Raw genomic sequence first — 24961 nt, 5'->3', positions numbered from 1 at the left:
ATAAAAAAAGACAAAAATGAAATATCCAAAGAAGCAGAAAGTGTTCATAGTTGTGACTCAGAACAGGAACCCGCTTTTGCAATGTTTCCTGTGGCAAGAGTTATATTCAATAGGACTTGGGAATTTCTCCATTTTCTCCTAAGTTCCTCTTCTGAAAAAAGTTGTTTCTTCAAAATCTGCTTAACACTATTGAGGATACTAAGTTCGAAGAAAGCAAAATAACTTTTGTTCATTCATTTATTCTTTCCCTTCTTTATCATACTGATTTTTTGTTTTTGAAGTTTTCTCTTTTTACAAACTGTCAAAAACTAGCAACTCTGGGTTTTTGAGAGTTCAACATCTTGAGGTTCCTTTGCAACAAAATTACACATCATTTTAAAGGAACTTTGTAATTATTCTATGAATAAACTGAATTTTTCAAAGTGTTATATAAAACCTGATAATTTTATAAGTGGAACAAATTATAAATAATAATGGATCGGATTATAATGAAATTATATTATTTAATAATTAATAATAATTGTCTATTTTAACATTAAATTATAATAATATAATATATATTATATTTATAATATTATATATTATGATATTAAGTTATACACAATAATACTGGTCAGAGTGCTTAATTCTTTACTACACATTCCATCCTAACCAATTAGCCCAAGCCAACTGGAGCCAGCCAGCACTTTGTTCATAATTGATTTTGGAAAGACTGATAATGTTAACCAATGACACGTAAGAAAATCTACTGAAGGCCTTCTGGGAAAGTTTCCTTACTTCCAAAATGACACTGAAACAAAGACGGTCTTTCACCTTGTGAACATTTGTGTCACTTTTCATAATGCATACATTTATGTGGTTCTTTCATCGTGCAAGGCACTGCTCTAAGTATTAACTCATTCGATTCTCACAACAGCCACACAGGTAGACACTCTAAGTACCTCCATCTTTTAGATGAGGACACTGAGGCACCAAGGGGTTAACTTTGCCAGTAAGTGGCAAAGCTGGAAACTGAACCCAGGCAGTGTAGCTCCAGTGTACATTCTCTTGGCATACTACTATGCCACCTCTCCATGAAAGCTGCTCTGAGCCCCCAGTATGTATTGCCTTCCTTAAATTGTATTTCTGCTGGTGGCCACCAAATCTGTAAATTTAAAAAAAAAAAAAGGCCCTCCAAGAAAATAGACTCTTTTGATACTCCCTGAATAAATTATAGCCCACACACAGGACAGAGATTACAGGAGTGAGTGCAGTAAGATTTTGATGAAGGGAAGGCAGAAGATGGGAAGGATCAGAGAGCATGAGGCAGAGAGGGCTTCACACAGGAAGAGCTGAGGCAACACCAAACCAGGACGCTGGGACCTGGGGAAGGGAAAGGGAAGAGAAGAGCAAGAAGCTTGAGACTAGTCAGCAATTTAATGACAGCCACGTTTAGTGCAGACCTACGATATACCTGGCCCCTTATCTAGATTATTTATAGGCTTTATAATCCATATACCCTGTAAAGAAGGTATTCTTGCCATTCCCATTTTACAGATGAGCAAAGTGAGGCTTAGACACATTGGATGCCTTGCTGGTAAAGAGGTAAGACAACATGTAAACCAGAACTGTAAGAACTCTAAAGCCTTGCTTCCTATCCAGCCATCGTCCTGAACATCAAGGGCACCAACAGGGAATGTGAGAGAGAAAAAGAGCCTCCAGTTCACAACCGTGCTGGTGTTCCCTCAAAACCCATGGCTCTAGGACATGTTTCTCGTTCCCAGGAGGCCTCCAAAAGAATAACTCAAATCTTTCAAGGAAAGTTTCTGAGTTCATCTGTTTTAAGTTGCTTGGAGTTGCTAGCAAAAGGAAAAATCTTTCCCACCCTACCCCCAAGAACCAAACGTTGGAAACAACCTAATGTCTTCAGGCTGTCGTACCAAGAAAATGGCTGAGGAGATTTTTCTTCTTTAATTTTTCCACAAATAAAAACAAACAACATTCAGCTTCAACACAATTACAGGGGGGAAAAAATGATTCCTCCTTTTCTCCCTCCCTACCCTCTTACCAGGATTCATAAGTGAATGAAAAGCAGGACAAGCAAGGGGAGCAGGAAATTATCCTTGAAACGGTTAAAAAATTCAGGGCTCAAGCGTTCAATCTATACATATTATGAAATTATGAAATATAAGACAGCTGCTGATTCAATCCACATACATCTATGATCATTTATCTTCCCCTCAAAATCTTGGGATACTCTGAGCATGGACATATCTGTGTGCTTCTCAGTCACGGGGTCGAGTGGAAAGAACAGTGAGGACTGAAGTCAAGATGCATCAGATGTTGGCCATGCCACACACGCTAGTCAGCTTCAGTTTCCTCGTTTGCAAACTGCAGGTAATTCCCACCTGGAAAGATTTCTGGGAGAATGAAATTAACTAATGAGTGGGAAACTGCCTAGCACGGGGTAGCTATTCAAGAAAGGAGGCTTAATGGTTTCTTTCCCATGAAAATGGCAAAAAAAAAATCAAAAAAAAAAAAAAATCATAACCACATGGGAATGTGGTGTTGAACAAATTTTTACTGATGAGCAAGAAAGACTAGGCAGGGAGGACCTGACCTAACCATTGAGAAGTTCTTGACAGGAAATAAAGTGAAACCTGGACAAACACTGTTGTTGAGGGAGGTTGTGAATATCATTTTATCATTTATAATGATAAAAATTAGGAAATCTTCTCAGGTTATTTAAAAGAAAGTGATGGCCAGTGAATTCCTTTTCTCAGGTCTCAGCAACCCAGCCTTCTTGGATGTAGAGGGGCCAGATGAGCTTTCCTGCAAATCCCTTACAAGGTGATTCTGCCTGAGAATATCTTTCTTCTGGCTATTTCTCTGCATGCCATTTGACACAAAATTCTTATACAATCAGAAATATCAACTCCATTAGGATTTGCAAAGCCACATAAACAAAACCCTCCCACTAAGTGATGCAAATGGCTTTGAACATTTCAAAGAAATCCCATCGGGGCATCAAGTCAGCCTTGTTGCCTGCCCTTAACTTATCTCTCTGCCCAGGGTCAGTCTTTTGCCTGATGCTGTACCCTTTCCATTTAGAGATGTTTGGAAAAGGTGCTGCTGAAAGGACAGCCTCATGCTGGGCTTATTTAGTCATTCCCTGCAGGAAATGATGGAAATTCCTGGCATTCTTATCAGGGAAAGGGGTGAACTCTGCTGGTGTCAGTCTTGAAGGGCTGTAGTGAGAGGAATGTGTGCAGCCCTCCTTTGTAGTTTGAGGTGGATAACTTCAAAGCAGTGCCTTCCCCAAATCCAGAGAGGAAGCCAGGCTTTTGGGAAGAGTGCTGGGAGAGGAGAGACAGACAGCCTGGTCCCCAAGCCCAAACAACCACAAGTTGAGGCATCAAGTGTTTATCTTGAGCAGCTTCCCAAAGACAATTCAGCATCCTCTTGGTAAACTCCTTCAATCCTCTCTGCACTGAAAGCAGAAACTCGCCACGTACCTCAGAAAGAACCTTTCTTTCTGGCTATTTGGCTAAGCTTATCTGTTATTTTTCGGAAGCCCAAGTGGTCCTCTACACTGTTAGATATTCAGTTCACCTAAAACTTTGCAAAAAACAACAACAACAAAAAAAACAAACACCAAAAACAAACCGTTGAATGATTTACCTAGCGTCACCGATTTGAAGTTTTATGTGTTGATCTGTTTGGAGGATGGGTTTGGAGGGAGGGGGTGCTAGTTAAGGAGCAGGGCAGGGGGCAGCGTTCTGGGACAGGGCTGGGATCTATTCAATATAGATTTCTCAGCTGCTTCCACACGCCCAACACTGTGTGGGTTAAACTGTTAAGAATATTCTTTCTAATCTGAAATTACTGTGCAAGGGAAGAAAGGGAAAAGAAAAAGCCCAGCTTGCTTGAAACTATAGGTGAAGGGAGGCCTTTAAAGTTGTGGGTAAACAAAACTCAAGGACACGCTTTGGTGAACACACTTAGGAAAAGGCATCGGCTACCCCTCTTTTGGCTGTAACCCCTAAATAATTTTTCTTTAGTTCTCTTAGAATGTCTCCACTTAGTTTTTGCAAAAGACTTGAGTTCTATTCCATAGAAAATGCTTCCTTTTTCTTGTTACTGCTTCACAGTTTGCAATTTTTCAGATTTTATTTCTCTTGGATAGCTACAAAGACTCCCTATAGTGAGCGGGCCCAAGGAAGTAATCTTGTCAAACACAAACAACAAATGTTTCTTGCTGCCCCCAGTGGCTCACTATTGACCCTAAACCTACCGTGACTGTCACAGGCAGAAGCAGGTATGTCCTACTCCTCTATCATTCCAGCTTTGGACATCCTATTATTGTATCACATCATATTCCAGAGATAACACAAGAGATCCCAAAGTGACCAGTGAAACAAAGGCAGTCTATCCCCGCCCCCCTCAGCACAAAAAGGGGCAAAGCAGACTCCAGAGGGAAGGCCCAGGATATCCAGGATGCTGCTTGTCATTAGGCCCCAACACTGCCCACTGGGGTGCTGGGGCACAGCCTCTGTCCCTAGGTCTCCTCGCTTCTCTCAGTTCTTAGCAGTAAAGCAGGGGTTGTGATGGAACAAGAATCCACAAAACTGCTGGAAACTGGAAAGTTCTAGGGGCCTACTAAATCCTAGGTACAATGTTCAAGAAGCAGGACCAAAAGGTTGAAGAGGGAACCTAACATCAGAATAATGGGCAATACTTACAAGACGCTCACGAGTGCCACACACTGCGCTGACCCGGTATCACATTTAATTCCACAACACCCCTATGGAGGGAGCCTGTTATCACCCACATTTTATACGTGTGAGAAAACTGAGACTTTACAATTTTAAAACTAATGTGCCCAAGGTCACAGAGTGGGTGAGTGTTGGAACTCAGATCCAAACCAACACTCCTGGTCTCACACACCTAACCACTGCACCCCCCTGCCCCCCAAAAAGATGAAAAGCAGCCATCAAATGGGAAAGATAATACCTGGCCTGCTGGCCTCATGGAGTTGTGAAGGAAAAACACATTTGTTAAGCCCTTTGGGAAGATAAAAGTGATACACAACCATGAGCTGGATTTGTTATGATCATTTCAATGTGGGTTAAAAGGCAAGATCTGGAACTCACCCTACTTCTCCTGTGGAATTTTGAGGCACTTATCCCTTGGAACTGAAGTGACATTTTTCTTTACTCCTACTCCATATAATTTTAATGAAAAAAAAAACGTTTTAACTTGAACACACTCATGTTAATAATATGACTAATCAGAAGGTTCAGAAGACATTTTTTGATCAATTTATCGTAAATTCCCAAATTTATAAATGTATATTTATTCCTTAGAACATGAACTAATTTTCTTTCTCTGCTAACTATAATAATAAAGGCTTCTAGAGCCATGTGTGATATTTTTGAAAAAAGTAGTAACTGGGAAATAAGTAGAAGGATATCGATACTATATATCATAGTCTATCTACAGAAAATAAAAATTAATACACTGGTACCTCATTTTCCAGAGGAAAAACTCTGCCAAATTGTAACTATAGTTATATCCCAAATTAATTAGCTCTGCGTACTGAGGCCGAAAATCACTGACCCTCAGAGCCTGATTAAATTTTGCAAATGCTCACTTCATTAGCCTTTCAAAGTTTCCCCTCATCAGAAGCTTTGGTCAGAGGAGAAAATAAGTGGCAAACCCATCAGATTTAACTCTATCTCTTCTCCAGATACCTGCCCAGAACTTTGGAAAAAAAAAGGGTCACTCTTTTGTGGGTGGTTAGCATACAATGTGATATATATTAATGTATTACAAAAATGTACATTTGAAACCTATGTAATTATACTAACCATTGTCACCCCAATAAATGTTAAAAAAGAAAAGAAAAAAGGTCTCTCTTTTTAAAGAAACTCCTTCTCCTGGTTCTTCAAATTTCTACTGATTTCCAGATATAGATTTGAAATTTTCTGATTTCCGAAATATATAGGAAATCATTTATTTTGCCTTATTTTTACAAGTTTGATTTTCCTCTTTATTTCTGCCTTTTCATTTCTGTTTTGTTTTGTTTTCCTTTCCTTCGTAATTCTTGGTTTCATCTTCACTCCTCCCACCTTCGGTGAACTCACCGTGGGAAACAGAACAACACAGGGTACTGATCCAGAAATAGGTAATTGTGTAGATACAGAACAGTCGCAGGGAGGGAGGGAGACAGGAATGAGCATAAGCCACTCTGCCAGCATCTGAATGGAGATGCTACGGGCTTGGTGCCACTGCGTTCCCATTTTAAAGCCCTATTTTTTTTCCCAGAAAGAAATGCAGAAGTGTGTGTCCAGAAGGAAAAATGTTAAAGCAGTGAGGGAGCCAGAGCAGCTGGGGGTTGTTAACTTTAATCAAAGTCCAGCCAGGATTTTTTTAAGCAACAGGAAGTAGATTCATTCTCTTTCATTCTCTTTCTCTCTCTCTCTCTCTCTCTCTCTCTCTCTCTCTCTCTCTCTCTCTCTCCCCCCCCCCACCCCCATCTTCTCCCTCCCCCCACCCGAGCTCCTTTTCTCCTCTATCCTTCTTCATTTCCTCTGGCCAAGACACAGAAACAAGCTGGACAGAACACCTCAGTTCCCTTGGACTACCTTTGGAACTTTGCAGTGTCCACTGGCAGTTCAAAGCTAAGCTGCAGAGCATGAGAGGCACGGTCAAAGAGACAAGAGTACCCGTGTGCAGCAGCCTAGGAGGCAGAGGAGCAGGTATTAGTTTTCCATGGCTGCTGTAACAGGTTACAATTGTGGTGGCTTAAAAACAACACAGATGTCTTCTCTTACAGTTTTAGAGGCCAGAAGTCTGAAATCAGCTTCAGTTGGCTGAAATCAAGATGTTGGCAGGGCTGGGCTCCCTCCAGACTCTCTGAACAGAAAATTAATTTTCTTGACTTTTTCAGCTTCTAGTGGCCACCTGTGTTCCTTGGCCTGTGGCCCCTTCTTCCACCTTCAGAGCACATCACTCCAATCTCTGCTTCCATCATCACATCATCTTCTCCTCTCAGGAGTCAAATCTCCCTCTTCCCTGCTCTTACAAGGACATTTGTAATTGCACTTAGAGCCCTCCCAGATAACCGAGGATAATCTCTCCATCTCAAGTTCTTTAATTTAGTCACATCTACAAAGCACATTTTGCCACGTCAGGTAACATTCAGGTTCCAGGGACTAAAATGTGGGCATCTTTGGGGGCCATTATCCAGCCTACCACAGAGCACTTGTGTCTAGTTGGGTTTCTGGAAAAATCTTCCTCTCACTACTTACTAACATTGACTAAGCTATGAGCATGGGCCTGAGGAAAAAGGGAAGACATTTTCTAAATATCAAAACAGAGAACTTCCATGTATTTTTGCTCCTGTCTTGTCACAGGTTTACCTTTCCCACCATGGTTTGCCTATTAAGCTATCTGGTTTATATTCACTGAACCCCAGAAGAATGCCATGCATGGACGCAGCTCCAGTTCCACTGTACTCAGCATTGTGAGAAATCATCCACCTGTTACACAGAAACTCAATTTCCAACCAAAATTGGGCCACACACGTTCATGTGTGTCGAAGGTCCAGCAATGGTCTTGTTACTGCATCCCAAACACGGAGAAGGAAAAGAGCTTTGTTAGAACTCACCAAACCTCTTGTAACCGAAGGACTGCACCTCCTCCTCCTCTGCGAAGTCGTCTGCAGGAGAAGAAAAGACACAGTGTTAACCCTGGCGAGGCCCAGAAGTGCAAGGTCACTGAGGGACTCAACTGCTACAATCTCCACCTACTCCACTTTATCACAGTGGCTTTCCTTCTGCGCCTGGAACGCACCGCGCATTCTGAGAAATACCACAGGGTCCACCTCCTGTTCTTTACGCAACTCCTTCTAACTCAGCTAAAATGTGACACCTTCGAGTGCCTGTCCCAAGCACTCCCTGGCACACCACCCTATCTTAATATTAATCTTTGGGTTTCAGTACGGGCCACTGTGTACTGGTAAGAGAGGTGGAGCTTTATTTCTTGGTCTCTTCTTCCTTCGACAGTCTTAATGATTTCCTCCTTCTTGGCCTGGAGTCGCTCTTCACGGCACTTGCGTGCTTCCTTGGTCTTAGACCTACAGGACTCCCCCTGGTCAGCAAGAAGCTTCCTGCGAGCCTTGTCTGCCTTCAGCTTGTGGATGTGCCCTATGAGAATCTGCTTGTTTTTGAACACAGTACCCTTCCCTTTCAGGTGCAGGCTGGGATACATGTGGTAGTCAATCATCTTAGATTCCCGGTATCTTCTGAGCAGTCGCCGAAGAATCCAGGTTCCCTTCTCAGGCATTCGAGCACGGGCAGCACCCTTCCACTTACCTATGCCCATATGCCCTTCCTGAGGGACAAGGTGTTTTTCCAGCATCGAGCTCGGGAATGGACAGTCACAGGCTTCCTGATCAGCTTCCGAATCTGCTGGCAGGAGCTGGCATTGGTGATGTCATTGGTCTCACTGGGGTCCAACCAGACCTTCTTTCTGCCATAGTGGGGACACTGGAGGCAAGCCTCTTCTGAAGTCTGAGCATACTCATGGCTGCAGCCACAGTGGCGAAAGGAAAGCTAACCAATTATTCCGGAGTCAGTCATCATTACTGCACTAGCACCCAGCCTACTTCCCACATGCAACTCAGTTCAAAAGCACTGAGTCAGCACTTACTATGGACCAGAGACTGCCAAGCAGTGGGGCTTCAGAAGTGAGTGAGATATGGTTCCTTCCCTCGAGAAAGCTGACCGGCTTTCAAGAAAGACAGGCAAGTAGACAGAAAATAAAGCTTCTGTGATCATCTTTTTCAGTCCCCAAATAGGACACAGGACCTGGCTATATTTAAACCGTGAAATGTTATGGAGAAACCAGACATACGAGTATGATATCTATAACACAATGTGGTGAACCTTAGAATACTTGTTTGTTGTGAAATGCTATAAAAACACGTGAGAGAGCAATTACTTTTACCAGAGAATAGAGAAGTGTGATATCTGTATACTTTCACCGTTATTTCCTTAGACAACAGGGAAGAGATATTGCTTGGAATCTAGAAGGCTAGGTCTTCATAAAAAAGTATGTAGTCTTCTAATGTCAAAGACGTAAAGCTTTAATTCTACATGGAAGAACATGCTTACAACCAAGAGAACAGCCCTTGACTCGGTGATTGGTTAGTTCAACAAATACATATTAATCCCTTACTCTGTGCCTGCTTTACTAAGTAATTCTATCCTATTAACGGCTGAGAGGCTGGGTCTAGTGTCAATGAAAGAGAAGCCCTTATGTGCTGCTTCTACTTAGAAATCCATGCATTTACTTATTCATCCAATAAATGCTTACAGCCTAGGGGAGTTGATGAGACATGAACATAAGTAACGATACCACCCAGACGTAAGTTTCCTCTGTCAGCTGCAGGCCCTCCACTGCTGTGCCACATCTGCAGAAGAATCTACTCACATGCAGATGTTGGGAGCCAAGGAGACATCACTGAAGATTTAGGAGCGGAAAGAGAAATTATGCTGCACCCCCGACAGAAAACAGCTTAAAATTTCCCATTTGACATTTCTGTTATCCCCCAAAGCTTCGTTTCAGTAGGTCCACCATTAGTTTGTTTGTTTGTTTGTTCTCTTTTTCCTCTCTGATGTTTTTGTCCATGCAGCATTTAGTCTGACCAAATCCTCTCTCCTTCCTGAAATTTCCCTGGGAACTTCAAATGGCTCATATTTTTGTTATTAAAGCAGTTCAGCTCTGCCTTCCAAATGAACATGCCCAAATCTACTAAGGTTCAAGAAAACAAAGGCCTTATAGGCAACCCCCTAATAGGACTCAAGGAGGATCTTCTTCTTCTTCTCTTAATCCCCACCCAAAAAGAATTAGAATTCTTATAGCAGCTACTAAAAGAATACAAATTTCTATCTCACCCTATTCTAAAATTAGATTAAAAATTATATGAGACATACAGGATACAAGTAACGTACCACAAATAACATCTGACTGAAATTATCAAGGTCTCATAGAGAAGTGCCTAAAGTCAGTCTTTATTAATGTTTTTTTCATTGGAGAGAAAGAGAATTTGGGAAACTTTGCGTATTATATCCCTTTCTTGAAAATTCACAATGTTTTGAACTCTTAGAGACTCTGAGAAGTGCTGAGAGAGGAAAAAAAACTTGTTTAACTTTGTTTCACTCAATGCTGTCAAAAGTTGACTTTAGAATCCTTTTTAATATCCTTAAAAGCTGGGTAGAGTTGGGCAGGTAACGCTTAGTGTAATAGTTCATTAGCACTGGTGTCCCCCAGAGCCTGCTGCTAAATTTTCCCAGCTGTTCAGCTGACAAACAGCCAAGTCAGGCTGCTGATGGAGTTAGGCATTTAGGAAATTGAGAAAGAGTAAGACTTAAGAGTTGATGGGGCTTGTGGTTGTGTGGACAACCCATATGAGGCTATAAGAGCCATAGGAGAGGATAAGAGGTCAGGTGTTCCTAATGACCCACAATGGCTGACAGAAGGATCTGAGGAAGACAGCCTAATATTAAGTGTACTGTTATTTTCTGTTCTCAAAACTTTTCCTCACGCTGTGTAGCTAAGTGCATCCCAGATTGGCTTTATAGTATTGGAGGCCCGCAAAGGTGATATACTCAAACAAGGATATTCTCCCTATAAAATACCTAGTCATTTTAGTAACTTGCCACCTTTCAAAATCTGTCTTTGACACAATCTATATACACGACATAACAGTCCTACGTGAGAGCAAGGATTTGGCTAAGATCTAAGGCCCCTAAGTTCTGCAGTGCCCGTAACTTCATCCCTGCTTCTGACAGCAGTTTGTCTGCAGGGAAGAGGTACCATTCACATACTAAATAACAAAATGTGTTTAATTTGAGTTATATCTATTAGGTTGGTGCAAAAACAATTGCGGTTTATAAGGTTAAAAATAATTGCAAAAACCGCAATTACTTTTGCACCAACCTAATACAAGCACGAACTTTCTTGGCTTCCACAGCTGTACTTCAGCATTCCATTTTAATACCTATGGGCTACACTGTCTTTTGCTTGCCTATTTCAAAATGTGATTTTTATTTTAGTTTAGTTTTTACTTTCCTCGGTAACTGGCACAGAGCCACACTGGTCAGAGGTTTCATGATAATGCTGAATGGAACTCTGCTGCTGATTTATTCTTTGAGTCTTGCTATTTCAGGGTACCATGAGTTCAAGTGAAGTTTAGTTTAGTTGGCTGAGAGCTGAGGGTCCTACATATTAAAAGGTTCCAATCAATCTGTGGACCAAGTTGTGTGATATCCCTACAGTTAGAAATTACCTCTCCTTCCCCTACACTTCCTTTGTAACAGCACTTAACTCTGTCTGCCTTTTATTCCAGTTCTGGTTTTGACGCCACCAGATGAAAAGCCATCTGAAAACAGGAAACTTGTCACATTGTAACCCTGAGCAACTAGTACAATTATGGCACATTATAGGCACTCAATAGTTGCTGAAAATTAAGCAGATTAGAATTACACATGTGTCTGTCTCTCCCACCAGCTGATGAACTGAAGGAAAGAGATTAAATCTTTTTCTTTTTGAATGTCCACCATGTTTGGGGAAGACACGACTACCGAATTTCAAGTACTTCCCATTTGTTAATTTTCTCTGTTTTACAGATAAGAAAACTGAGGTTCAGAAAAGTTACACAATTTGACCCAAGGTCTCACAGTTCGTGAGTAGCCAGACCAAGACTAAAACCCAGTCTGTGGGACCCTCCAGTTCTACACCATGATGGTTACTGACCCTGCAGACTCAAGAAACTGAACCCTGTGCTAATAGAGAAAGCTAAGACACATGCTTTATACCATCGAATTCTTGAAAGGCTTAGGAATTTGGAACACAGGTCACTCTGAAAGGAGAATAAAGGTGAGGCTAAAATAGGAGGACTGATTGAACATATGTTTAAGAAGTAGTTGACTATTATCAAACAAATAGATAATAAGTGCTGGTGAGGATATGGAGAAATTAGAACCCTCCCTGTTTGTGGGAATGCAAAATGGTGCAGCCACTTTGGAAAACAGTCTGGCAGTTCCTCAAAAAGGTTAAACACAGAGACACCATGTGATCTGGCAATTCCACTCCTAGGTATGTACTCAAGAGAAATGAAAATATATGTTCACACGAAAACTTATACACAAGTATTTGTACCAGCATTATTTATAACAGTAAGAAAGTGGAAACAACCCAAATGTCCATGAACTAATGACTGGATAAATAAATTGTATATATCTATGCAATGAAATAGGAATGAAATAGCAATAAAAAAGGAATGAAGTACTGATACATGCTACAGCATGGATAAACCTTAAAAATATTACGCTAGGGCCGGCCTGGTGGCTCAGGTGGTTGGAGCACCGTGCTCCTAATGCCGAGGTCGTCGGTTTGATTCCCACATGGGCCAGTGAGCTGCGCCCTCCTCAACTACAATGAAGTCAGTGAGCTGCCACTAAGCTCCCAGGTAGCCAGATGGCTCAGTTGGTTGGAGTGCAGGCTCTCAACCACAAGGCTGCCAGTTCGACTCCTCTACTCCAGCAAGAGATAGTGGGCTGCGCCCCCTGCAACTAACAACGGGTAACTGGACCTGGAGCTGTGCTGCGCCCTCCACAACTAAGATTGAAAGGACAACAACTTGACTTGGAAAAGTCCTGGAAGTACACACTGTTCTCCAATAAAGTCCTGCTCCCCTTCCCCAATAAAAAACAAACAAACAAACAAAAGTTATGCTAAGTGAGAGAGGCCAATCACAAAAAACCACATATTAATTCATTATAATTTCCTTTATATGTAATGTCTACATTAAGCAAATTCATAGAGTCCAAAAGCCTAGGGCTAGAGGATTTGGGGGAATTTGGGGAGTGACTGCTAATGGATATGGGGTTTCTCTTTGGTGTGATGACAATGCCCTAAAATTGATTGTAATGATGGTTACAAAACCTGTGAATATACAGAAGAACCCTACTGAATTGTATACTTTAAATGGGTGATTTGTGTGGTATGTGGAAAAAAAAGCAATTGGACCTCCCAGGTCCCCCACATGGTTGGGTGACTGTCTCTCCCTGTCCACAGCAGAGCATCAAAGGTTCATTATTCAGAGAATTTAAAACAAAAGATCTGTTGTCTAGAGGACACCAGGAACAGCTGAGATGAGGAGAACTGTAAACGAATCAGAGAAAAAGGTAAAAGTTTACATACTGAATGTTCAGATACTTGGTCCTCTTCTCCCACTCAGTCATCCAAAATGTATCCTCTAGACTAAAGGTTGGAAGATTCTTCCTGGGAAATGCGACCAGTTAAGAAAAAAATAAACTAATGATTCTGATCCCAACAGGTCTCTACTGAAATAGACCAACCAGATCAGCCTAGAGTAGCAGTCACAGTACACAAAATTCACAAAAACAAAGATCTTCTAATTAACCTTTATAATGCTCTGCTTTGATAGATGAGAATACCAAGGATTATCAGACATCTGACGCAGCCTCTAACATGAAAAGACAAAGATGAAGAAAAAAAAAAAAAAACTAGATAAAGAAATTTGGAGGAAATATACATTATGCAGGATGACAAAAATTTTTTTAAATTCTATCATTAATATCCTTATAGAGATAAGAGAAGATAATGTATCCATAAAATAATAGCAGATGCTATAAAAAGGAACTAGCAAGGAAAAAGAAAGACATCTTGGAAATTGAAAATACAATCATAGAAATAAAAACAATAGAAGAGTTGGAATATACAGTTGAAATATTCCAGAAAGTAGGAAAAAATGACAAATAATATAAAACAGAGTAAAGACAAGAAAAAAATTAGAGAATCAATTCAGGGGGTCCAATATTCAAGAAACAGGAAAAAAAAAATACAGAGGGAAAGAACCATCGGAGGAATAACCGAACAACATCTTCTATATCAAAGGAAATGAGTCTCCAGAATGAAAGGGCCCATTACTTCCCAGCACAAAGAAAGAAAAGAGATCCACTCCAAGGCACATCATAATAAAATTTCAGAGCACCGAGGGGAAAAAAAGAAGATCCTAAAAGCTTCCAGACAGGAAAAGAAAAACAAAAATAACTTACAAAAATATATTTTAAAATGTCTTCACACTTCACAAGAGCTGAAAGAAAAACTAGAACTGAAAGAAAATAGATCAGTGTCTTCAAAATTCTATAGCTAAATTATTTCCAACGTAGAAATCTCTCAATTAAATGAGCAGGTCATAGAAAAACCTTTTCAGACTTTCAGATTCTGCAAAAATGTACCTCTTATGCACACTTTTCTCAGGAAGTTATCAGAGAATGCATTCCACTAAAATAGGAACAAACCCAGAAAGGTGTGTGTGCATGTAACCTAACCTAACCTAACCCTGAGTAGGTCAGAAGGTTCCATGAAAGATGTCTTCAAGAAGATGAAAATGAGAGAATACCTAATATATTTGAACACACTGCATAGAGATTTAGGAAAGTTAAAGAGACCTTGGGGATGAATGCTAAATAAACAAAAATAAGAGAATGATTAACTCGAGGGGAAATGAAGTTACAGAAGAAAGTATAAGTCAGCTTGAATAGCATTTACATCATTGTAATAATGCAAACACTGAATATTGATCTAATCATGATTGTGATATAACTATATTGGGACAATCGATGGAGGGCGACAGGAGGTGTCCATGAGGGTCGTTAGGCAGAGGGTGAAAGAACTAAATCCTCATTTGCTCTAAAGGGAAGTCAATATATAATGCCCCATCCCAATGGATAAAGGAATTTGTAACAATTTAACATGTTGTGTACGGATCACGAGAATCTTCACGAGGGATTTAAACCCCGCCGTACGCAACGTGTTAAGTATCTGTATTTCAATTACTCAGCTGCTTTCTGAATTTTATGGTTTGCAATAGGATGGTTTTTGGTTCAATGATACAGTGTTTTTAAATGAAAATTATGAAGACATAAATGACCAATTTCTGGCACAACTTGTAATTGGGATGTTTGTAAAAACAGCAGATTCTTGCTTCTAGGACAAAGAGAGAGAGAGAGAGAGAGTACCTTTTTCCTTCTGTTATAGTCCAACAAAATTGAGATTTTTAAAATTACTTTTACCCCTAAATTGGTAGTGGGGGCAAACCAGATTTCCCCCAGCAATCAACTTCAACAACTTAAGAAGTGGAAAACAAATATGACATGCAAAACCTTGACCCCAACACCCATCATTCATGGGTAACTAACTACAGGGGAGGTGATGAGCCTCCCTTTCTCCTATGAGGGACCTTCTCATCCAATCACGTTGGTTAGGTTAGTAACAAGAGAGTCAGGATGAGGACTTGAATCCCTGCCTTGAATTTTAAGGGTCGTTTTGAGGCCCCTGGAAGGGCCTCAAATACATGGGTCATTTGACAAGAAAAATTAATGCCATCCATTTCTCTGGCGGCACAGATAAAATAAGTGGTCTCTGTTTAAAACAAAACAAAACTTACATATCTGTTTTGTTTTGAAATCACTTAACTTTAGGTTGTCCAGACAATTATGCCAAAGCAATATACAAATGATGGCCCAAAATGGAGCTTAGGAGACAAATTTTGAGAAAACTTTGAATTTGATTTTCTCTCACTTCCCACACTGAAATGACACACTTGAAAGTTTCAGGGTGGCCATGACGCACTGTTTTCCTTTTTAATTATTATTACATTACTATTAAAATAATGTAGTATGAAATATAATTCAAGTTAATGAATCACCTCGAATCTCCCCTCCAAATGAAAATATCCTTGTCTTCAGCCAGGTTGCCCTCTCCTCCTAGTTCCTCTAACCACACTTGTCTGAACCTCAAATAAGGCACATCTGACCTTTTATTATACCTTGGATTCCAGTGGTTTATGCATAAGTCTTACCCTGCCTAAAAGACTGCAAGCTCCTTGAAGACAGAGGCTATACACATAGTAAATATTTTAATATATTTAAACAACATACTAAAGAATAGATGAAAGCTAGTTAGAACTTGGAGGCCCAATTGTAAATAACAAATAAAAGAGAAATATGACAGCCAATGAAATAGACATGATGTCATGTGGTTAAATAAAATACATATACCTACATCTGTCCTAATACTAATTTAGAGACAAATTTGTTTTGTTTTGATTCCTTGATGTCATATCCTTACTGGATAAAACTGGACACTGGATTTGAGATACAAAACTTTAAAAATATTATGTCATCATCAGTAGACATCTGAATAATAATAGTCCTGGAAAATTAGTGCTCCTAGGTACATTAAATATATTTACACATATTTACCAATTTTCTGTCATTATCATAACAAATGAGGAAATTGTACCATTTCGCTATAACTACAAACTTCACTATAAACATGGTCCCTGCATTTTCTGTAGGGCTGAGTTTTACTACATTACAGGATGACAATAACCCAAGAGATGGCAGCTAGAAACAGACCAATGCTAACACTGCTCGTTCCCCATCGAGAACACAGCACCCTCCTGTCCCTGAGGTCAGTTTTAACACTTTTGTAATTGGAAAATTGCTTTCATTTCAAAACTGAACTTGTTGCCTTCATGATATAAGCTATATCACTTGGTTAACTCACCATAAATGGTTCATAATTGGCAATTATATTACTGCCTGAAGGAAGCATCAGGTTATAATAACACAGTATGACAATAACTGAAACGTCTTGAGTTCTCATTAAGTGCTAGACACCATTCTAAACAATTGATCTCCACTAACCTATTTAATCCTCAAAACAAGTCTCTCTGGTAGATGCCATTATTATCTTCCACTTGACAGATAAGGTCACTAGGCACCCCGGAAGTTAAGTAACCTGCATGTGGTCACCAGCCTTTCGGATTTGGAGCCCACACTCCTTGCCATCACACTGAAATCATCAGGTCCAGCTCTTGGGATTAGTACATATAATTACATTTTATGAAATGGTTATGTTTTAAGGTATATATTATCAACTATAAAGTTGGACTATTTCACCTTTGAATAATAAATTGTTATATAAATATCAGCTAGTTTCCTCACATGTCTATGTCACAAGGAAGTGACTGAGGCCTAAAGAAGTTTGGCTGCTTCCACAGAACCAACGACCAGTTAGTTTTTCATGCAGAATGTCAAAAGTCCAACCTCTCAGGCTACTGAATATGACTTCATGTGAACTGAGTTATAGTCCCAAGCCATTCAGGAAGCATAACGGAGTCATATTTAATATATCCAAGTCCAATCAATTTATTTTTTAAAACTTCTCCCATGTTGAAAAACACATTTATTTCATATTTTTAAGAGTACTAACTGAATATTTATGATAAATTCAGGAGTTAAGAGAGCTGCTGGGATCTCTCTGGATCTCAATTTGGGATTACTAATTTCTTTCTGCTTACTTTGGTTTTCACTGCTATATAATTACAAAGGCCCCTTATGCAACTGGCAGGCCCTTTTCAAGGTACTATATGGGCTTGGGCTCTTCAAATATCATTCACTTAAAGAAATCAAATCACTGCTTGATAGAAAAGTTACCTCCCTCAAGCTTTGAATAGTTGTGCTTAGAAACTGTGTTGTCAGAAGTAAAGAAATAAATACTTTCTATAAAGAACGCCTATCCCTCCCTACCCCTTGTCTAAGATGTTTCTTTATAATTATTATTTATTTTATTTTTACTGATCACCTCCTGGTGGTTACAGTCTGTTCTTCAAAATGGCACTTCTGACAATGTTTCATTGACTCATTGTAAACCTGTCAGCATCAGTGGTGTACGGGCTGTTTTTAGAGTCGATGGCTTCAGTGGGCTATCCACATTGATTTAATAAGCCGAAGCAAAACCACCCAGAAGGTAAACTCTACGACCAGCAGCAAGCCTGGAATCTGCAAGAGCTCCAGTCCACAGAGTCTCCTCCGGTGGCTGGCTCTAGAAGAGCACATCAATTTCTTCAGACCTTTGGTGCCAGGTTATTATAGGTCTGAGGGCAGACAGGAGGAGCTTCTCTATCTAGCTCACTCTGTATCTAGCAGAGTGTGGCGCAGTAGACACTTAGCAAAGATGTGCTGATTGAGTGAATTATTAGGGGGTGGCTAGGAGGGAGGCTAGGCCAGACGTATAACATGGGGACTCTGGAGTCAGGCTGTCTGAGTTTGAATACCAATTTCCCTACCGACTCACTGGCTGCCCTAAGACAGGTAACTCAGCTTCTCTAAGCCTAAGTTTTCCTACCTACAAAATAGAAAAAATAACAATGCCTGGCATGGCAGGTACTCAATAATGTTAGGCATTATTAAAAGGAAAAATAGTAAGTGAGGATATTGTGACCCATGAGTCATACCTAAGAAGTTGTTTCTGAGCACAAACCATGGTACAGATCAACCTCATCCCATATGTCTTTCAACATATGACCCTGATCCCTGCCTCAAGGTCATAGAGAGAAACCCTGGAGGTTGAGAGAGCCTGTGCCTTTGGAGTGGCAGAAGAGCAAAAGATAGAAAGGGCAGGACCAGCCTGGTAGAGCTGACCCCACGCTGGGGGTAGACTCTCTTCACAGATGATTACATCAAAGACCTAGAATGCTGTCCCCCGCCCCCAAACTGCCTGATGCTTTTCACTCTGATTCACCAGCTGAAGCTCCAAAGCATCGCTGACATAATGCCAGAAGGAAGGCTGGGCTCTGCCACCATTCTAGGCTTCCTCTCCCAGACCTGCCCCCTTTCTTCCCATCATGGGGAGACATGTGTGTTAGACTTGCCCCCCTGGGAGATTACCCACATGCTGGGTTGACACAAGGCAAAGCATACTTTTTCTATCACAAAATTAAATGTCTATTTTTCCACTTGAAAACTAATACTTCAGGGGCTATTTAACTTACTTCGGCAGTAGTTGCATCAACTGTTTTGAAATAATATTTTAATGAGAATAAACATTAATTCAGAAAATTAGACACCTAGTTATTATATAGCTTGAAAGCTATTATCTGCCAGCTTTTCCCATTAACACCATTATCAGTGGATGAGCCACATGGTAAAGGGGCTCATGGGAACGTTCTTGGGAAACTGCATAGGAGACCACAGAAAACATCTATACTTAGAAATAATTAAACCTCAGATTAAGAATGTCAAGCATCTCCAAACTAATGAAAAGTCAAAAGTACACTTACATTGTTAATTTGCCTTCCAGAAAAAGGGCAACCCCAATTTCCCATCAGTGAGGGGGAAAAGACTTCATTTTGTTCCCATTCCCTTCAGAAAACATGAATCTTTCCATGTTAAATGCAGTCAGAGCTTACACGCTTGTTTGCTTATCCTAGTTAAAAACAAGAAATTTTAGAGGGACGCTGGGAAAGCACGGGGGCCGTGAGTTCCAAAAAACAACAGGAAGTAGAAGTATACTGCATTTTAAAAGTATTATTGCCAAATAGTATTTCAGAAATGTTTATATACAAAAGCACAAAAATAAGCAGCTGAACACTATGTTTTGATGGCACCAACCTCCTCCCTGTGTTAATTTATGACAGTGGTTTGGACCTCTGTGGTCCCATGTGCTGGTGGTTATTTTCAGCCGTCTCTTAGGCAACAAGTGCTGCTGCATTGAAACTCACCAATATTCCCAACTTTCAGAACCAGAAATGTGAATTAGTAATGACACACCTAACTTTAGAGGAGTCAGATTCCTTCATAAAGAATATTTATCCAAAACCATGAGATTTATGGTGCAGTACAGCTAATTGAAAATGAAATTGGAAATAAATGAAAACCAACTACATGTTTTAATCAGTTTGGAAGACCTCAAGTATTGCAGCAACAGGGTAAGTAATTTTCTTCTGGAAAATATATAATGATGTCATTATTTTGGTACTTGTGACTCTTGGGGATGCAGGAAATAGAACAGAGACAGATATTTGCTGAATGCAACAGATAGGTGGCACTGTGGCTCGTGGCACATGCGGAACTACACTCCGAAGGCGTGGGTTATTACAAAGGCCGTGTCTAAGGTCTTGACATCAGAATTAGAAAATCAAATAAGTATCTTAAAAAGGCATCTGACTCGCACAGGAGTTAAATTTTTGCTTTGGCAAATAAACGTCTGTAACTTCTAAGGTGTCCACTAACTTTCTATTTGGCTAAAAAATGCTTTAGGTTACTACTTTAATTTTAAGCATTCGCAAGGATTGTCACTGACTTCTATCATTTAGGAAAATCAAATTCTAATGAAGTATTGGCTTTCTGAAGCATAATGAGTTAATAACTATGTGACATTAATCACAAACCCAAGGAAAACTTTGGGTTGGTTACCTATGGCAAACTGTCAAAATAATTCCACTTGGTAAAGGCAGTTTTCCCTTTTGGCTAGAAAGGCCCTCTGTGTTTGGCTTCAGAAGCCCTGTGTGCAATTTCTTGGCTCCACCCCTTCCTGGCTGCTGCACCATCTGTGGGTTACTTGGCTATTTAGTTGTCTGAGATTCTCTTTTCTTCTAGTCTACACCATAGATTATCATATCCAGTATCCTAGGTCTTTCTAAGCAACACAGGGAAACTGGCAAAGCTCATCTTTAGATGCTTACCACCATCCTTCTTGTTGCCAGTTCCTATTTCTTCTAGACTCAGTTTCCACATCTAAAATGTGGGGGTTAAAATACGTACCTCATAGGGTTGAGAGGATTAATTGTTAGCGTGCTTGTAGAGGCTCAGCACAGTGGCTGGCACTCAGTAAGCACTGAAAAAAATTATTACTGTGCCCTCCCTTCTCCACCTCACCAACTAGACAAATGAATGTAAACTATATGAAAATAGTTGGTAAGCAAACCTCTTACAGAGCATTTCATTTTAAAAGCAGCTTTCAGACTGCTGATGTACCCAGGGATTCACCATCCCTCCCCCGTCACCCACTGGGGCGGAAGGTAAGGGGGGCCTTTTAGGCAGTGCCCAGACCACAGTGGGTAAACAATGAGCCTTCTCTAGGGGGTCTGCAATGTAAACTTCACAGAATGCAGTGTAAATCTCACAAAAATATGTTTAGGACTTTTAGGTGTGTTTTCCATTGCAGATTTGAATTAGCAATGAAAACTACCCAAACAGCAAAAACAGTCATTTAACCCAGTCAAAAGCATAATTTTCAGGGTTTAGGAACCCACATACTAGAAGCTGATGGAGTGAGTGGCCGCTTATCTTTCAAAGAGTTCAAAAACTAGTGGCCTAAAGAAAAAGAAAAAAGAAAAGAAAAAACAAAACAAAACAAAAAACACCAAAAAAGCCTAGTGGCCTCAATGATCAGCAATGAGAAAACTAACTTCTGGCTAAAATGAGGGTAACTGAGTCCCAGAGTAACTCTTGGCCATGTGTACTCTTTCCTTTCTGGAAGGATCCTTTAATAAGTGCTAGCTAAGGAAAGTGCGTGTTTTCCTAAAATGTAAATGAGAGAAGAGAAACTGAGATGGGGAGAGGAGGAACAGGCACCATGCGTTTTGAAATTCTCTAGCCAGAAAGTTGTATCCTATCTTTTGTTTTTCTTCCCCTGGGGCGGGCCACTTTTTTACCTGGTGTTTAGTCCCCTCCCTTCCCAGGGTCTTCTGATACGGAGAAGTAACGCCTCAGAAGAAGAGGTTAATTGGTAGTAGGACATTATCGCTCTGGAGTGTTTATCGAGAACTGCCTTTCAGAGAAACTTAGAGCCAAAAGTTACTTTTGGAGCCTGTGGGGCTCCCCGCGCGCCTCCCTCAGCAACCCTGTCGAGTCAAAGCGATCGCATCGCATGGTGTGGGCCCGCTGGAAACTCGGTCGCCGCGGTCAGATGTATTTCGCACACAGCCCCCTGACTCAAGCCCGGCCCGCGAGGGGACTGAAACTTGTTATCCTAGCACGAAACCAGGAACTCAAGTCTTGTGTAAACACCACGCTGGCCCAACCCCAAACGATTCCCTTTTATGTCTCCACAGTAATTATCTCACATATAAATCAGGGTTCTACTGACAAATCTCCACTTCAATATTTCCACTAAACTGAAGGCTGCCCGGCAAAGCCCTTCTTGCGATTCCGTTTAAAGGTACATCTGACACTTCCCTGAACCGGCCTGCAGGGGACACCGCCCAAGGGACGATTAACTGGATGGTTTGTGTCACTCCTGAACACACGTGGGCACACCAACTCCACAGGCGGGCACATGGAAGGGATGCGGAACCGAGGGCAGTTATTTTCCAGTCAGTGGGTCTGATGGAGAAAGATGCCAAACGCACTTCCCAAGCCAGCTGAACTCCGCGGGCACCTAATCATTGCCAGATGTGGGGAGGGCGCACCGAGAACATCCCCGAGTCTCCGAGAAAACACCCTGCCGGTCGCACCACTGACTTCTCGGATGGAGAGACCGCAACAGCGAAGAGGAAAGCGGACTCCAGATAGTGGGGAGAGCCGCAGAGCGGAAAGCGGACTCGGAGGAAATAATGATGCCTCCACTCTCCTCGGCATCTTTTTTCAATTAAAAAGTTGGGAACTGGAATCCATAAACAACGACTTAGGGCTTCAAACTACTTTGCAGAGACACGATGGGAAGGGGAAGACTTGTGCACTTCCAAACCCCAACGTCTAGGTCTCCTGCCGTGCCCAACCCCGGAGCCCCAAGTATGCACGCACCAACCCGGCTTCCGCTCTCCTCCGGCCCTCCACCCGGAGAAAGATCGCAGAGGAACGCACCACCGCGCCCTCCCGCGCGCCCTGAAACCCGCACTGCCCGGTCGCCAACGCCGCCCTACCTTTCATGGTGACCGAGGGGACGCACCACCAGCCAGGGAGCTCCGCGCGGCCGAGGAAGTTCGCGCTGAGCAGCGGTCACTGCGCGCCCATGGCAGCCGCGCTGCGCGTCGGCCGTCTGCGCTCGAGCCTTCCCCTGCCGCCGCCGCCGGCCCGCGCTCCCCGCTCGGCGCTCTGTGCCGCGGGGCTGCCGCGCGCGCCGCTCACCCCGGGCGGGAGGCGCCGCGCCCGCCAGCGCCCCTCCCCCTGGCCCGCAGGGGCGCGTCGGCCGCCGCGTCCGCGCCCCTCTCGCGCCCTCCGGCGCCCGCCCCGCCCTCGGGCCGACGCTCGCCCCTGCCCAGTCACTTTCTCGCCTTTTCTCTCTCCGCCTTCGCTCTCCCGGGTCCTCGCTTTTTCCCTTTAGAGCAGCAGCGGAACGAAGTCGGAGGAAAGTTTCTTGCAGCGGTCAAGTGATCCCCCTCGGTGTGCGCGGAAGGTGCTGCTCTGCTGCTGCTGAGTTTGTTTCTAGACCCCAAACTAACTAAAGCGTGAGGTGAGAGAGTTGCGGAGCAGCAGTGTCACGGGGTTCGCGGGGTAAGGTTGTCCCTTCCCTAGATGGGTCCGGGGCATGGAGGGTTAGAGAATTAAACAGGGGTATAATGCCCTCGGGGTTCAAAGTCTCCAAGTGCGCTTATTGACGCCCGAAGGAAACGGGGTAGCAAGGGAGCGTGCTCACTGTCACCACGGGAGAGCTGTCGCTAAATCCGAAGTCCCTTAAACGCTGTTCCTGCAGAACTCGGAGCAGGATTACAACTCTTGGATCAGGAGACAGAGCAGAGACCAAGAAACGCTCCAGACTCCCCTTGGTTGGAAACGTCTCGGATACTTCCACCTACCGCCCCTGAAATGATCCGGTGGACTGTTTTACTATGAAAGGAGGAGCGGCTTCATAATAAATTCCTTTCATTATGGCCCATCATGTTGCCCCACTGTGTTTATCTTTCCTTTTAGAACCCCCCTAAGCAGACTCATTGCTTTATTGCTTTAAAACATGAACTAAGTGGTGAGTGGAGCTGTGGGGAGGTACAGAGGAACTTTCTTCAACTATGAAATGAAAGATTACCACGCACTTACTAGCACATCAAAAGCAGTGCGATTCTGGCTGGCAGTGGTTACAGCTTTTCAGATTTCCTCTCCTGAGGACTTGGTAATGCGGTGTAACCAACCCATTGATTCATTCTAAACAGGGAACTCTTTGCTCTAGCAAAAGGCAGTGCCCAGAAATGAACACACTGTAAAATATTTCACAGTCTGTCCATTCCAGTAGCTCTCTTTTTTGACATTAGGGAAAAAGTTGTGCATGACTAGCAAAGAAAAATACAAAAACTGGCACTTGTTTTTTTCACGTTAGTGGTTGATGAAACCACAGGGTCCCTGAAAGTTACTCTGGAGGCTTGCTCCAGTTCTCACCAAGGTCCCTGCCTTGTCTTGCAGAGCAAGAGAGAGTCCCTGAAAGGAGCCCAGGATATGGATTCTCAGCCCAGAGCCTACTAACCAATGTTGGGATGGAGTAAATCCATCCGTTTCTTTGAATAATAGTTTATCCAACTGCAAATCTAGAGAATTTTAGCTCCACTATTTGAATTGAAAAAAGTCATTAAAAGAAAACCAAATTATAGATATGACACCAAAACATGGTCAACAAAAGAAAAAGAAATAGATACATTGGATTTCATGAAAGGACACTATCAAGAGTGAAAAGGCAACCCACAGAACAGGGTTTGCAAATACCCTCAGAAACCTCCAGAAAATAGTTGCAAACCATGTATTTGCTAAGAGGTTAATATCTAGAATATATAAAGAACTTCTACAACTCAACAACAAAAAAGTAAACAACCCAATCCAAAATGGGCAAAGACTCAAACAGACATTTCTCCAAAGAAGATAGGCAAATGGGCAATAAACATATGGAAAATGCTCAACATCACTAATCATTAGAGAAATGTAAATCAAAACTACAATGAGATACCACTTCACACCCACTAGGATGACTATTATAAAAAAATAAAAATTAAAAAACACACACAAACTAACAAATGTTGATGAGGATGTGGAGAAATTAGAACCTTGGCGCATTGCTGGTAGGAATGTAAAATGATGCAGCCACTGTGGGAAACAGTATGGTGGTTTCTCAA

The 24961-nt window shown here is 41.8% G+C and overlaps 1 protein-coding gene and 1 pseudogene across 1 annotated transcript in view; both read right to left on the bottom strand.

The window, feature by feature from the left end:
* Positions 1-22994, bottom strand: part of COLEC12 (collectin subfamily member 12) — a 180024-nt gene extending 157030 nt beyond the window's left edge. Inside the window, exons 1-2 of the mRNA XM_019741211.3 lie at positions 22790-22994; positions 7652-7702 (exon numbers count right to left, since the gene is read on the bottom strand). Coding sequence (XP_019596770.2) covers positions 7652-7702; positions 22790-22796 — 58 coding nt within the window. The 5' untranslated portion in view covers positions 22797-22994. The remainder of the gene's footprint in view (positions 1-7651; positions 7703-22789) is intronic.
* Positions 8019-8929, bottom strand: LOC109452359 (large ribosomal subunit protein eL19 pseudogene; annotated as a pseudogene).
* Positions 22995-24961: the final 1967 nt, after the last annotated feature.

Source organism: Rhinolophus sinicus, chromosome 4 (assembly GCF_057876585.1).
Source record: "Rhinolophus sinicus isolate RSI-liver-muscle chromosome 4, RSI-T2T, whole genome shotgun sequence".
Lineage (NCBI taxonomy): Eukaryota > Metazoa > Chordata > Mammalia > Chiroptera > Rhinolophidae > Rhinolophus > Rhinolophus sinicus.
This window is presented reverse-complemented; position numbering and strand designations above follow the sequence as displayed.